Here is a 15,750-nt window from a genome sequence, read left to right as displayed (position 1 = left end):
CAGGCAAGTCAAGTTCTTCCACACCAAACTTCCTCATCCATGTCTTTATGAACCTGCTTGGTGCAACATGAGCGCATGCTCATGTTGGAACAGGAAGGAGCCATCCTCAAACTGTTCCCACAAAGTTGGGAGCATGAAATTGTCCCAAATGTCTTGTGTGCAATTAAGAGTTTCTTTCACTATAACTAAGGGACTGAGCCCAACTCCTGAAAAACACCCCCACACCATAATCCCCCCTCCACCAAACTTTACACTTGGCACCGTTCTTCTGGCAACCATCAAACCCAGACTCCTGCATCGGATTGCCAGATGGAGAAGTGCGATTCATCACTCCAGATAACAGGTCTCCACTGCTCAGGAGTCCAGTAGCAGCATACTTTACACCGCTGCGTCCGACACTTCATTGTGTTTGGTGATGTAAGGCTTGGATGCAGCTGCTCAGCCATGGAAACCCATTCCATGAAGCTCTCTGCACACTGTTCTTGAGCTAATCTGAAGTTGGTGACCTTTGTGCACTATAAGCCTCAGCATCCACTGACCCCACTCTGTGATTTTTCATGGCCCATCATTTCATAGCTGAGTTGCTGTCGTCCCCACTCGCTTCCACTTTGTTACAATAGCAGTAACAGTTGACTGTGAAATATTTTGTAGCGAGAACATTTTACAACTGGACTTGTTGCACAGCTGGCATCCTCTAACGCTACCACGCTGAAATTCACTGAGCTCCTGAGAGCGACCCATTCTGTCACAAATGCTTGTAGAAGCAGTCTGCATGCCCAGGTACTTGGTTTATACACCTGTGCCCATGGAAGGGATTGGAACATCTGAAATCAATGATTTAGATGGGTGACTGAATACCTTTTGGCAATATATTTAAATATTATAAAAGCAAAACCATTCCAGCGTATGCTCGTTGCATAGTAGTGTACATGTTCTCCAGTTACTGCCATATTTCTGATTGTGCTACTTCTACATAGAGAAGCACACTAAGTGTCTCTGTTTACTAATCACGTGAAGAGAAATTATTATTGTTATTATTAAGCAAGCCACTCGACTTGCTTAACATCTCTTCTAATTATTATTGTTATATTTGGTTTTCACTCTTATCTCCTGAATTTTTCCTTCTAGAGGTCAGTTCATGTTTATTTTATCATTTAATTAATATGTCAGAACTGAATCAGAATTAATATAGATTAGGCAATCAAGATGTCAATAGCTCAGTTTATTGATGTATAAGCATCTAGTTATATTGGGACTGAGCAAGACAAGAAGTTTATTTCTTAAACATAAAGATTAACTAAAAAAAAAAATTTTCACTATATTTCTGGTTATTATTTTCATGCATCTCAATTCATAATTTAATAAAATTTTCACTATGACCTCTACTTTTTGTGGAAGGAATAATAAAGTAGTAGGAGGTGGAACCACCATCCAGATGCCACAAATACTAAGCTGATCCTTCATGTCATTTACACCTAACATGTCCTAACATGATGCTGTCTGTAACCACCAGTAATTTTGAAGATGTTACAGAAATGCAGGTTATAAAAATGGCTCATTACAAATGAGCATTAATGAATCGTATTTCTGACCTGAGATAATATATTAAAGGCTCAAGCTGAACGCTTTCCAATGTGAAACACAGCTAGTGATCAATACAGCAGTCATTGCTGGTTGTTGATGCTGTTCCACTTTAGTGCAGTCGGTGGTGCTGTAGCTCTTTCACCTCTGCATCCATTAACCGACTCTTTGTGGGGAACAGATCGGAGCCTTGTTTGCACCGTGTCATCATAGTGTTTATCTTTATTGTCATTACATTGTAGTTCATCTTCACGACAAGCAGTTATACATACAGTGGTCTTAGATTATATCATCGTCCAATACGAGGAGAGCAACAGTTAGAGTTAGTATCACAGCTAGATTTTTTCCATTGACCAACCCCACCCTGACCCCCCAAAGAAAATCCCTTCATCCTCCCCAAAATCACCACCCTTCCCGTATGCAACACCATACACCAATGTATTGACAACCGTCAAATACGTCACAGGTGCCCAGCCAATAAATAGGACACAGGAAGGAATAAATAAATAAATAAATAACCAAATCAATACATACAATACATATATAAATAAATAAATAGCAACAGGGTGTGTATATGTGAACATACACACAAGTAGTTCACCAGAAGACAGCAGGTTCCATAGTCATAGGGCCATTTCATATAGCCACAAGGCATACAGTATCATTATGTAACACAGTCACAGATCAGACCGCGGCCACATTATTACACCCCAGAAATCACGGTGCAGACATCAGATTTAGTTTTACAAATGTTTCTTTGAAGCAGGTCAGCTCTCAGAGGCAGACCTGCTCCCTCGGGAGAAATAGTTCTGGTTGAGTTCAAGCTCACGGGGTGGATCTTTAAAAAAAAAAAAAAATCAGCTAGAATTAGTATTTAAATAAATATATTATGATCCTCGGTGCACAAAGTAAAACGGCTTATGTAAATTGTCCAGCTAGTGGACACTCTATACGCTATACTCCAACCACAGCCTCCTTTGATTGAGCAATCAAGATGTTATTAGCTCAGTTTATTGGCGGCCATCTTTGGCTCAAGGCAGACGAGCAGTTTCTTTATTTCTCTAAGCTAACTGGTTGTTGCTTCATGCTTTTACTGTTCAGGGTTTTCGCCAGAAAACTTGTTTACCCCAGCGGCCTCAACTGAGAGGCAATTTAGTGTTGCGCTCAGTTCATGTAGCACCATCAGTTCACTGTAACCCTAATTCAGAGGCACAGAAGCGTGTAGTTTTTTTTTTTTCCTTAGTTTACTGCCTATACAAGAATCACAGTTCAGCTGATCTAGACTACCATAATCAGTGGGAATAGGTGGAGGGATGTCAGCTGAACAGCATTAAGTTACGAGACATTAGTAACATATGTAACCTTATGTACCTGACAGAAGGTTTGTAGTGTTTATATAGGATTACTCATTTTATTAGGTGTACCTTGTTAGTACCAGGTTGGACCTCCTTTCGCCTTTAGAGTTGCCATAACTCTTTGTATCATAAATTCAAGGTGCTAAAAACATTCCTCTGAGATTTTGGTTCATATGGACATGAAAGCATTTCACAGTTGCTGCAGATTTGTCAGCTGCACATCCATGATGTGACTCTCCTGGTTCACCACATCCCAAAGGTGTACTATTGGATTGAGATCTGGTGACTGAGGAGGCCATTTGAGTACAGTGAAGTACAAAGCAGGATGGATCCATGCTTTCCAGATTCTGACTCTGCCATCTGAATGTTGCAGCTGAAATCATCCGACCAGGCAACATTTTTCCAATCCTCTTATCCAGTTTTAGTGAGCCTGTGTGAACTGTAGCCTCTGTTTCCTGTTCTTAGCTGACAGGGGTGACACCCGGTGTGCTGTGCATTCAGAGACCTCAGTCATAACAAGTGGATATTTGAGTTGCTGTTGCCTTCCTGTCAGCTCAAAGCAGTCTGCCCATTCTCCTCTGACCTCAAAAAAGACATTTTCACCCAGAGAACTGACACTCACTGGATATTTTCTCTTTTTTGGACCAGTCTCTATAAACCCTAGAGACGGTCATGCAGTAAAATCTCAGCAGATCAGCTGTTTCTGAAATAGACAGCCCAACCATTGCACCACATTCAAAGTCACTTAATCACCGTTCTTCCCAATTCTGACACACAGTGTGAACTTCAACAGGTCGTCTTGATCATGTCTACATGCCTAAATGCACTGAGCTGCTGTAATTGTGATTGACTGATTAGATATTTACATTAAGCAAGCAAGTAAACACATGCACCTAATGAAGTGGTGATGCTAATTAGTGTATCCTACTGTTAAATTAGCTAATGTATCTAATTAGTCCTCTGTTGCTGCACACTGGTAGAAACCTGGAGCTTTGAGAAGCTTATGAATCTTCTCATGTGACCAAAATTGTAACCAAAATTACTTACAGAATTTTACAAGTGGTGATGTGGCCGAGGTCTGACTTGTATCAAGGTGAATGGGGAAATGGAGGGTAACACTGTACAAGTCCCTCATTGAGGTTAGAATACACATCGCCAGAGAGGGCAAATCGCAGTGGAAGTAAAAAGAAAAGCAAATGCAAAATAAAAACATTTAAAGAAATTTTTAAAAAAGTCTTAAAGCACTTTGTAAGTTGAAGAAGAGTGCCACGTGAATTTTCAACAGTTTAAAGAATACAACAACTGAATGATAGAAACCGAAGAATAGCAGAGTTAACTTAGGCTCACTGCATTGCAGGACAAAAGCCAGCAGGACAACTATTTCCCTATTCCCTTTTTTCACCTTTTTTAACGTTGTGTTCAAAAAAAAAAAATCCATTTCAAACAGCAGACGTGAAGCGGTCCAGTTGCATGCAGCTCACAGATGACTGACAGCCAGTCTCAGAAATATCTGATTTTCAGACACAGAATTCACAGACAGAATAAAGAAAACCTAAAAAGTAAAAAAACAAACACTGAACATACATGTGCTCCAACCAAACCTCCGTCTTTTACAACAACCTGTAACAGTTATGCAAAAGCAGGTGTACGGCAGAAAGAACTGAAGAGCAGAAAGAGATTACCTACTTTTACTTTATGATTGTATTGTTGTTTTCACACATGTGCTTTGGCAATAGAAGAGATGTCTTAGCTCTTTTAGAGATAGATAGATAGATAGATAGATAGATAGATAGATAGATAGATAGATAGATAGATAGATAGATAGATAGATAGATAGATAGATAGATAGATAGATAGATAGATAGATAGATAGATAGATAATCTCTTCCTCTTATTGAAACATCTTATTGTTATGTCATAATTTATTGCCTTCGTCTTTAGTGTTTATTGAAAGCTTATAGAAGATACTGAATCTCCAGAACCAGTACTTTTCCTTTTATTATTACTGTTTGTGTCCAAAGAAAAGTTTATAGCTTTAGGTTTTCCCATCCTTCAATCAAACTTCTATAAAACATTTTAACTTCATGAATGACTCATTTAAAGCATTTGTGTTTGTTGTCTTCATAACTGACTGTCTCAACTCTGTAACACTTCAATATTTTTACAAACCAACTTTGTGGCAAAGTACAAATATACAGAATACAAATTAAGTATCTGTTTGCAGTATTTCTAAATACCAATAGGTACTGCATACATGTGAAGGAGTATACTTCTGACATATAAGCTGTTTTAGATGGTCTACTTTTTCTCTGGTGTATATCATGCACTGATTTTGTGCCTTAACGGCAGAGAGAAAGTGATGATATTGTAAATATAATTGAAAATGTCACAGTGTTTTGTATCTGCTTTTTAAGCCTGCCGTCATTAGCCATTTCCATGTTCAAATGCTACTTCAGTTTCCAAAGGCAAACTAGCACTGAACAACCACAGAGTTAAAAAGGTCCAGATTCTTTTAACTCCAATAAAATGATTACTGTGGCTGCTCTCTGGGTGTTACAATCCAGGCAAGGATTTATGAGGTTTGGCAGAGTCAGCAGTAAGCTAACTTTGCTTACTGAGATAGTTGTCATTTAAAGATGGTATACAACATTTTGACTCACATCTCTCTGAAAAACCACAAACATACAGCACTTCTAGAACTCTAGAAATAAATGAGGATTGGAGTATAAACCACCTAAGCAAGGGTTGGTGAAGTTGGGTTGGTTGACATATAATATCTGCTCCCTTGTAGCTAACTACAGAGCTATGGTTAGGCTAATATCAACACATTAGCATAGGAAAGATGCAGAATGAGGGTTAAACTGTTCCTAAGAAAAGTGCATGAGGCTCCCCAACTGGCAGATATGCCTTCATATGGCAGAAAGAAGACACTGGAAACAGAGATTATCAGCCAGGAGAACAGAGATGAACCCATCCTCTGGAAACATCAATTAAGAGGCAGAATCTAACTAACTTGTTTTATCAACAAGAGTCATTTTTGCCCAAGAGTTTGGTGAAACCCATAAAGATTTTATATATTTGAATGTGATCCACTGCATGCCTATAAACCCCTGCACATGGATGTTACCATGTTAATTATAATAATATAAAACAAATATATATGTTAGTGAGCTAGTAGTAATAGGAAAAGGATTATAATATAACCCAGGCTTGCCCAAACGCGGGCCGTGGGCCGCTTCCGGCCCCCCCTCTACTTCCGGTCTGCGAATTTATGTTAAAAATAACATACAATTTGGCCCTATAAGTTACTTTTTTTTGACATTTCGCTTTCCCCTCCAATTAAGAGGGTTAAGTGAAATGTCAAAATAGTAACTTCAAGGGCCAAAGTGTATGTTATTTTTGACATCAATTCACGGACTGGAGGTAGGAACAGGGCCGGAAGCAGCCCATGGGCTGGGTGTTCGGGCACCCCTGATATAACCTGTTTTAAAATCACGGCTGCTCTTTTGGCAGCATATTATAGATAAATTCTGAATATGTAACATTTCTCTGTTTTTAATATTAGCCTATGTGTTACATTTAAGATGAGGTATTCAGTATTCAGGCACTACTTTGACATATTCTGCTCACCACTGCATCACCAAAGCACAAGTACAGGAATGTGAAGTGAAAGGCTAGCCGGTTAGCCACATCTGGCACATTAGCATTAGCCATGCTAGCACAGATTCCTGCTGGTTTATAAATAATGTTTGGATAGAAAAACCCTAAGCTTTTATTATTATTATTATTATTATTAAAATCTATGCAATAAATATAACTTTTAAAACATGTTTGATTGGTGAATGACAGGTAAAATTCAAAGCAGAGATGGCCTGTGTGTTATCATTTGCTTTAAACAGTTGATCCAATAAAAACCCAGAATCATAGCTGGGTGCCCATTTGAACAAATAATGCATATAATTGTAGGCTTCCAGTCTTGTTACCCAATTTCAAGAGAGCTGTTAAAATTGCTAGAATCTTTTTCCCATTATTTAAAGTGAATCATCAAATTGTGAGTCCGAATCTTAAAAAGTTAATACAGCTGTATGCAAAACCACTAAAATTTCAAACATATATATCAGTATGATATTTAAAAATATTTTCCTGCTCTCACCTGATTCCACTAATGGTTTTCTATAAACTTGTGGTTTCCACTTCCCTTCAAAATTAGTTTTGTCACTTTCTGTTTAGTCTAACATTACAGATTATCAAAGAGCCTTTAACAATAAATAATATTGACCCTTTTCATACATTGTTTGTCAAAGTAGACTCCTTTATACTGTTTTAAACAATACTGCTGATCTGCCCAGGAACTCACACAACAGTAAATAGCGTTTTGTTATAATAGCCATTGTAGCAGCCCTGCTAGATGCTGCAAAGATGCTCAAGGCAGAAAGCTACCATGGCTAATAATGACCACCAATACTGAGTTCTTACTAACTGTCTTAACAACCGTTTAACTCCAGAATGCTAACATCAGGTGATTTTCACCCTTGTGAAAGTGAGAGTGATAATGTTACAAAACTCGTGTTAGTGTCTTAGGTTTGAGAGAAAACTAGAATGATATTTCTGAAAGGTTTAATTTAAGATAATTATGATGATGTAATTATGCCTGAGAGTATGACGACACTCCAGGTCCAGAAGTACTAACAATGTCATCAAGGTTGTAGACTTTAAAAAAAATATTGAATTCAGTGCAATGATTCATAACATTAAAAACATTCTGGAATGATCTAATGCAGGGGTGCCGGCCGCAAGTTTGGACACCCCTGATCTAATGTATCCAGATAATTGTACGGGTAAGAAGGCAGACAAGATTCTAGAAATTTAGTGCAGGCTGAAAAACACTGGATGTCTTAAGCTGCGTACACATTGAAAGCAGTTTGCTCGTTGCACATAGCTTTGAAGCTGACAGCTAGTGGACATTCCAGGCTCTGGTTGCCTAGATGGCCCTCTAATGTATTTACTACCAGGTCATATGCCAATCGTGGGTATGTTTTTACCCTCATTGGTAGTCTCTTCAACTGCTCACCTGGAACTTGAGAAAATCTTATCTCGGATCTCACCCACTTCTCGACGGCAGCAGTTATTTTGCATGTAGCTGGTTAATGTTGCTGAACGCCATTCACTTTCTGTGGCCTCTGTTTAACACATTGCTGTGAATCAGTTTCACTGTGTACACAGCTTTAAAATATAGGTATTTTTCCATGAAGACGGTTTAGTGCATGCCTTCCAATTGTTGTGGATATGGTGCATCTTAGCTGGACTGACCTTTGTAGGCCCAGTCAACTGCTGTTAACCACTGCTTGAATAGGCAAAAACTTAATGTCAAGACCAGGCAAAAATACAGCATATTCTCCCCAGAAAGCAGTTTGAGCTATTAGGGTTTTGTCATAAACAATGTGAGTCTGGAATGTAGCATTAGCATTACAGCAGGTTTCGTGGTGGTATAATGCCCTGATCTTGCTTTACTGTTTTAATATAAATAAAGCTTACCAACCAGCGTTAGAGACTTTTACCAAAATACTAGAAATTTTCCATTGCTAAACAACTATAAAGTTGGAAAGATTCAGAAGTATTCACCAAGGTTTTTCAGAAACTTTGTTCAGTGGGAACTAGGCTCATGCAGGAAATTCTGGTCCCTAACAACGCTCTTAATATTAAAGTGTAGACTTTACTGATACTTCTCAGACAGATGGTTGGTAGTTGTTGTGACTGTTTGTCAGCTACTACATATCCTACTAACATGCCTTTTTTCAAGGCAGTGATCACCAACCAAACTTAATGAAACATGGTTCTGAGCATTTGTTATTGAAAATGTAAAACTTTTTTAAAACAGTAATTTTAGATATCTAGTCATACATAGTCACGCATGCAAAAACCACAAATTAGACGAATCAGCAAGCACCTACTCCACAGAGTACAAGGAAAGCACAGTATACAGAGGGAAAAAAACAAGCTTCTTTCTCACTATGCATACTGGATTAGTCAAATTTTTATCAAGTAAAAAGCAGGTGAAAGGTTCTCTTTAGTAAAACTAACCTGTGGTAGCTGTCATGGTAAATCAGTTCTGCTGGGTAAAATGGATAACGCTAAGTTCTCCTTTTCATCACTTGAACTGACATGCTTAGCGATGTGTTGAATGAGTTTTCTGACTCTCAAGCCTCAAAACCCTCCTAAAAGTCCCATTACAGGATAAATGGGCTTTGAAACAAGCGGATAAATGTCCTCTTTTTTTTTTTTAAGTGAGACCAAGCTTATTTCAACTTGTTTCAGCATTGTGACTCAAATTCTTTTGTGATTTGGCTGGTTCATGCATTCAGCCACTGAATTTAAATGCTATGCAGTCTCGGCAAAGGCAGAGGGTGTTACAAAAAGAGCTAGAAAGAGGTTAAAATATACCTAAATCATAAGATCTAAGGATCTGTGGCTCTGGATTGTTATTTTGATGGACTGTCTAGAGTATGGAGCCTTGCTACCAAAGGAAGGAAGAAAAAAGACAAGAGAAAGTAGCAAAGACAGACAGCTGGTAAAACTGTGACAGTTGCTGAAAAATCTAGGTATGAAGAAGAGCACAAGAAGGCAAGTTAAGGTAGAAAAGACAGGTACTTCAAGAGAAAGACAGCAAGAACAGAAGTAAGAGAGAACACAGTATCACAAAAAAGCTGTCAGGCAGCTAAACTGACAAGCAGGAATTTGTGCTGGCTTGATCATAATAGAGTAAGAACAGGTCAAAACACACATACAGACACATACATGCACGTACATATACACCGTGCCTTATTCGCAAGTCTCCGTAGTCTCACTGGTATTTGTTGTTGCCCGGCCGAGCACTGCACTGTAAAAGATCACCATTGCTTTGTCTTCTTGTCTCTTTCGGTCCCTTGCTTATGCATCTCTCACGCTACAATCCTCCTCCCCCTCTCTTCTTCTACTCTAATCATTGTCCTACTGCCTTGTCTTATGCATCCCATCTCCACCTCCTCCCTCTCGTTGCAGTCCATTTTGTGAAAGCAGAATCGCACAGAAGCACAGAAGAAGAAGTAGAAGGAGGGCGTGGTTTGTTGTTTATGCAAATACAGGCTGTTTTCAGGGTGTCTGGATTGGTTGAGGGGAAGGGCAAGGTCGGTGACAGGACCTAATGAGGGAGCGGCACCAGGATATCCACATAATTGATGGGGAAGAAGCCTGACTGGCCATTGATCATGCCCTCGTACCAATTGTCGTCGATCTGATTGGTCAGGGTGATAACATCACCCTCTTTGAAGCCCAGCTCACCTTCATTCTCTGGCTCGAAGTCGTAGAGTGCTCGGCAACATGGCTGGTCCATGGGAGCTGTGAGTGGACAGAAGCAAAACATAGACTGTCAGTTTCATTCTTTAAGGAGGCATTTTTAGATTATGCATGCTTCCTTTAGGCGGTATCATTAGAAGACATAGTGTACATTATCATTGCTACGCAGATGACACCTAGTTTTATCTATCCATGAAGCCAAATGACACGCAACAATTAGTTCCATGTCATCTGCTTCTAAATTCAGATAAAATAGGTTATTGTACTCAGCCCTAAAAATTTTAGAGACATTGTGTCTAACCAGATACTGGATGGCGTTACCTTGGCCTCCAATAACACTTTGAGGAATTTTGGAGTAATTTCAATATGAATATTAAATAAATATGAAGAACTGCATTTCTAAAATTAGAAACATTCTGTCTCAGAGCGATGCTGAAAAGCTAGTTCATGCAATTATTACTTCTAGGCTGGACTATTATAATTCATTATTATCAGATTGTCCTAAAAACTTCCTGAAAATCCTTCAGCTGATCCAAAATTCTGCAGCAAGAGTACTGATAGGGACGAGAAAGAGAGAGCATATTTCTATATTGGCTTCTCTCCCTGTTAAATGCAGAATTGAGCATTTAAACATCAGTTATTATTAATCTCTGGCTCTGCATGAGGTTGGCACTAGCACACCCTAGGTCACAGGCCGATGACAGTTTTTGTAATCATATCATCAGATCTGCAGACCATGACCTGCCACCAGCTAAGCGGAAGAAAATGGATAGATGGATGGATAGATGGTTCAGTTTACTGACTGTGAACTATTGAAGACCAAGTAATTGCAGATTTTTTTGTTTTACTTAATTGGGCATTTCTTGCTGTGGTAGAGCACTTGAATAAGGCTATTTCCTGGATACCAAAAGTCTTTGAATAACACAAATGATGGCTTGAAAAGGCTCACCTGTTAACTAAAATCCATTCTAGCTGACTAGCTCGTGAAGTCTTATTCTACACTGTAGAATAAATCTAAATAAAAAATTATGTTGCTTAGCCAAGCACAACTTAAATCCAGAGAAGTCAGTCAAGTCATGAGTCTTTTGGGCAACTTGGTGTATTTCATTATTAAGCTTGTAAAAGTCATGCGAGTACATATGACCTTATTTTACTGCCCAACTAGAGCAAAATTTCCCATATTCTAATGCCACATTGGAAGGTAGGAAGCTACTTTTGGCTGTTGAATTATTTCTTAAGGGGCTGGATCGATGTGCATGCTAATTTCGCACTGATTTTACACCAGATGTGTAGCACTGGGAGTACGCTAGTTTACAACCCCTAAGGCTGGGTTTGTGTATTCTTTCTGACTTGCTTCAGCTGAGTACTTCTGGGGCCCAGAATGCTGGCTGGCATTTGAGGCAATGAGCCACTATGGCGTCACCCATTTGATGGCGAAATCCTGTTGTGAAACCTTGAGATAAGGATTTTTGAAATCGGAAATCTTCCCTGTGCTAATGTGTTTTTAAATTAAAGGGTTGATTCTCAATGAAAAGCAGAAGGATACTGCACTCGCAAATGGTAGTGATTTGCAAATATAAAAGACTTTGGAGAACTTCCTCAATCAAATGACTTAAACTGGTTGCAAAAAGACTTCCAGTTGTGTAGCAATTTATCAGCACCCACTACCAGCCATATTGAATTAAATATCTTTTTTTTTTTTAAATTATGGTCTCTATAAGAGTCAAAAATGGATATGCTTATTGGCTAATGACTTGTCAGTCACATCTCAGTGGCCATGTAAATCTGTTGGTAGGCCTGCCCAAAAGCATCCCCTTTTGACCCTGATCAGGACTATAAATGACAAAATAAACATCAAATTGTATTAAAGATGACTTCAAAGTAGCAATTAAGACAAAAAATACATCAAGAAAATGTTTACTGAGGTCATAGATCAAGCAAGAATTAGGCTCATTTTCTCATACGCTTCAATACAATCAGACTTGTTTTCAGTCAGGGGAGGTACACCCTGCTGGTCCCTTGAAAGAAGGTTAAGGTACTGCTGCATTGGTTTCACTCTTCAAGCTATTTGTATACAGTCAATAGTAACAAGTACTTTTATAGGATGTGTGACACATTGGGGCTTCCCACAGTTATCTCTATCTGATAGACTCCTCAGCCTTTTTTGCTGGGATGACATGAGGCATCCCAGGTGCTGAAATGCCATCAACTAAGACACTACATCAGATAAAACAGTTTTACTGCAGACACCTCATCCCTATTAGGCATTATTTGACAGATGTCATTACGCTGGCATAAAGCTATCTAACTGCAGATGAAATAAGAAAAAAGGTTTTCTTTTTAAGATTGACTTCCTCTCTCTACCTGGTGATCTTCCCGGGGATTTTGCAGAGTGTATCCCTCCATTGTGGCTCTCGCTGGGAGGTAACAGCTCCAGGGTCATTCTTGGTTTTGGAGCGTACTCCTTTCTTGGTTTACTGGACACTTCTTTTATCCTGGAAGGAAGCCAGGCAGTTAAGTTCTGTCTAACCACACAATCTATTTTTATAGATTTATTTCTATCCTGGGTAGGAGGATAGATCGATACCTGTCCTCCATCTTCCTGGAGAGCTGTTGGAGGATTTCAGAGGCACGGCTGTGGTATTCCAACTGAGCTTGGACCAATGCTGAGAGCTGGCTCACCTGCTCAATCTGCAACACACACATACGTATGTTTTTTTTCCCTCTTCTGCCAAACCAGGCTTCATACCCACGCTTGTTGGGAGTGGCTTGGCACAGCAAGCCATAGGGTTGCTTGTCTTTGTTTTTCCATGCTGAGGATCCAGCAAAGAATTTTTAACTTGTGCAACAGGAGGAGCATGTCAGTAAAAAGAATGGACCGTAATTTTTAAATGACATTCAAGTTTTTTTCTGATTGTGGTATAAAACTTAGTCTTCTGCAGATTTGCATTGGGTGCAATGTGATTAGTTTTTCTAAGTGTTTTGTTATCATTCTCTCAGATTATTTATCTTTTATCTCTATCTGAAAAGCCAAGAAAAAAAAACATGTTTATAATAATTTATGGTGCAACTGGAATTCATATATTAGATTATCCTTACATCGCTCTCCAGTAAGTTAAACATGCTCTGCTCTGCAATCTCTTTGCTCTCATCAAACTTCTCCAGTGCCTGTTTGATTTCATCATCCTGGACTTTTCCCTGACGCTTCTTCTTGTAGTCAAAGTCCAGACGCCGGCCTTCCATCTTCTTCAAGTGATGCTGGAATGGATAAGAAAGGATATAACCCACTGGAATGGATATAAATCACTCTGAAGACAGTTTAAGATTAATGGAGGCATGTTGGTATCCTATAAGCTGCTACACAGTGTCTATAATGCCTAACTGTTCAATAACTTCCATTATTGATTCAATTTCCCACATATCTCATGTAGTAGATTTGTGTTTACTGACCTGTATCTCTTTGAGGTCTTTATCATGAAGGTTCTGCAGCGGGTCAATGAAGTTCTGTTTGACCTCCATGTCCAGAGCATCCTTGACCTCCCCGAGTTCTTTCATTGCCTCACCAGCATCAATGAGGGCCAAGCCTTGAAGGATAGTGAGAGGAAGAATGGGGGAAATTTGGAAAAATTAGGATAGGATAGAAAGATCATTTCTGAGTCCCAGAGGCTGCTACTTGCTAGTGACTAATTTTCCTCTATAAAACAATTGTGAAAATGGAAAAACTAAATAAAATAGAATAAAAATGGAAAGCTTAATATACTTCCCAAGCTGTAGATACCATATTAGGCCCATTAATAGATATACATTCCCATTTACCAAAGCTGGACTCCTCTCCTAACTCCCGTCCAAACTTCAGCATGGCGTCTCCTAGGACGGTCTCAGCCTGTGGGTAACCAGGTCCCTTTTCCTGCCCACGGATCTTTGACATGGTATTAATCATACTCAGCTTGGCTCTTGATGCTTTAAAAAGCAGAAATGACATTCCGAGTTACAATTTTAATATCAGTTTATATACATTTTAATTACTTTTTTAATGCATTGGGGTATCTGTGTATTAATACCTGGGTTAGGCTGTAGGTACTCTGTAGTTTTGGTCATGATGTCCAACACTGCTCTGCTGGTGACATCCACCTTCTGCAGAGGTAAACACCAGGAAAATTGTAAGGAATTTCCAGCATGTCAACTGAAAGTCACTCAGAAACAAAGTAGAAATTTCTGGAACAACTTTAACTATTTCCAATGTGCACAGAGAAGATGATTCAATTCAATTCAACTGCATTTATATAGCGCCAAATCACAACAAACAGTTGCCTCAAGGTGCTTTATATTCTAAGGTAAAAACCCTACAATGATTACAGAGAAAACCTAACAGTGAAAATGACCCCCTATGAGCAAGCATTTGGTGACAGTGGGAAGGAAAAACTCCCTTTTAACAGGAAGAAACCTCCGGCAGAACCAGGCTCAGGGAGGGGCAGTCATCTGCTGCGAGGATAGTATGAAGAAGCTCCAGTAACCCTTTTGATATACAGAACAACATTTTTGTTCTTTCAATGCATTTAGGCTTGTGGCCTTCATTAAGATCATTATGAAACATCCTACGAATTAGGTAGGATAGATTATAGAGAAGAAATAACTTAAAATAGTCAAATTTGTCCAGTATACAAATTCACCAATGAGGCACCAACAAGTATTGGCTGGCCATATGGTCATGAGGTTTAGAGTCAGTGATTGTCCCTGACAATAGAAAGTGTCCAATGGAAAACTTGGGTGGTATCTTATGTCAGCAAAAGCTGGAAAGGTTCAAATTCGGCCTCAGCCACACAGACCTAGTGACTGGTCACCAATCCCCTTGCTGCCATATATCACTAGTTGGCGCGTGGGTGCAAAGAGGGTGCTGCACCAAAAACCTCCTTGTGATTACTTTGGTTAATAGCCGACTGCCACAATCACCTGCAGTTTGATGCCTCCTTGTCTGCAAATACTTGCCACCTACAAACTGGAAATACAGAATGTTCATTTTAAAGTTAAGGCTGGAACTTACCACTGCAACCAGTATGTTTCAACAGGTGCTAACACTTACTTTAAAGGTGAAGGGCCTCCAGTTTTCACAGTTTCACTACAGCTCAGCAAATAGTTGGTGAGCATTTGCAGACAAATCTTGCATGCAAACTATGGTCAACTACAACAATCTGCTTGCAACCAAAGGGATCTGTTACAGCCCTAGCAATTACCAATTTTGCTTTCATGACTCCTTTTGTCAACCTGGTCACTCTTTGTTACTTCCCCCAAACCCCCTAGACTCTTTAGGGGAACGTAACAGGATCACAAGAGGTTTTTGGCACAGCACATCTCTTTGAATCTGATTTCACAGTAACTGCGAGTTACCACTTTGCCAACAGGTCTGGGAACACACATTTTTCCCTAGTAACAGGTGGTTGCCAGGAGGTAACTGACTGGTCTCTAGGCCTGTGTAATTGAGGTT

General features: G+C 39.3%; 1 protein-coding gene across 1 annotated transcript in view; it reads right to left on the bottom strand.

Annotated features, from left to right (window-relative positions):
• Positions 1 to 6,348: 6,348 nt before the first annotated feature.
• LOC115797523 (endophilin-A1-like) overlaps positions 6,349 to 15,750 on the bottom strand; it is a 46,162-nt gene continuing 36,760 nt past the window's right edge. Inside the window, exons 3-9 of the mRNA XM_030754116.1 lie at positions 14,330 to 14,402; positions 14,085 to 14,228; positions 13,719 to 13,852; positions 13,368 to 13,526; positions 12,856 to 12,959; positions 12,633 to 12,763; positions 6,349 to 10,310 (exon numbers count right to left, since the gene is read on the bottom strand). Coding sequence (XP_030609976.1) covers positions 10,114 to 10,310; positions 12,633 to 12,763; positions 12,856 to 12,959; positions 13,368 to 13,526; positions 13,719 to 13,852; positions 14,085 to 14,228; positions 14,330 to 14,402 — 942 coding nt within the window. The 3' untranslated portion in view covers positions 6,349 to 10,113. The remainder of the gene's footprint in view (positions 10,311 to 12,632; positions 12,764 to 12,855; positions 12,960 to 13,367; positions 13,527 to 13,718; positions 13,853 to 14,084; positions 14,229 to 14,329; positions 14,403 to 15,750) is intronic.

The sequence above is a fragment of the Archocentrus centrarchus genome, chromosome 18 (genome assembly GCF_007364275.1).
Source record: "Archocentrus centrarchus isolate MPI-CPG fArcCen1 chromosome 18, fArcCen1, whole genome shotgun sequence".
NCBI lineage: Eukaryota > Metazoa > Chordata > Actinopteri > Cichliformes > Cichlidae > Archocentrus > Archocentrus centrarchus.
This window is presented reverse-complemented; position numbering and strand designations above follow the sequence as displayed.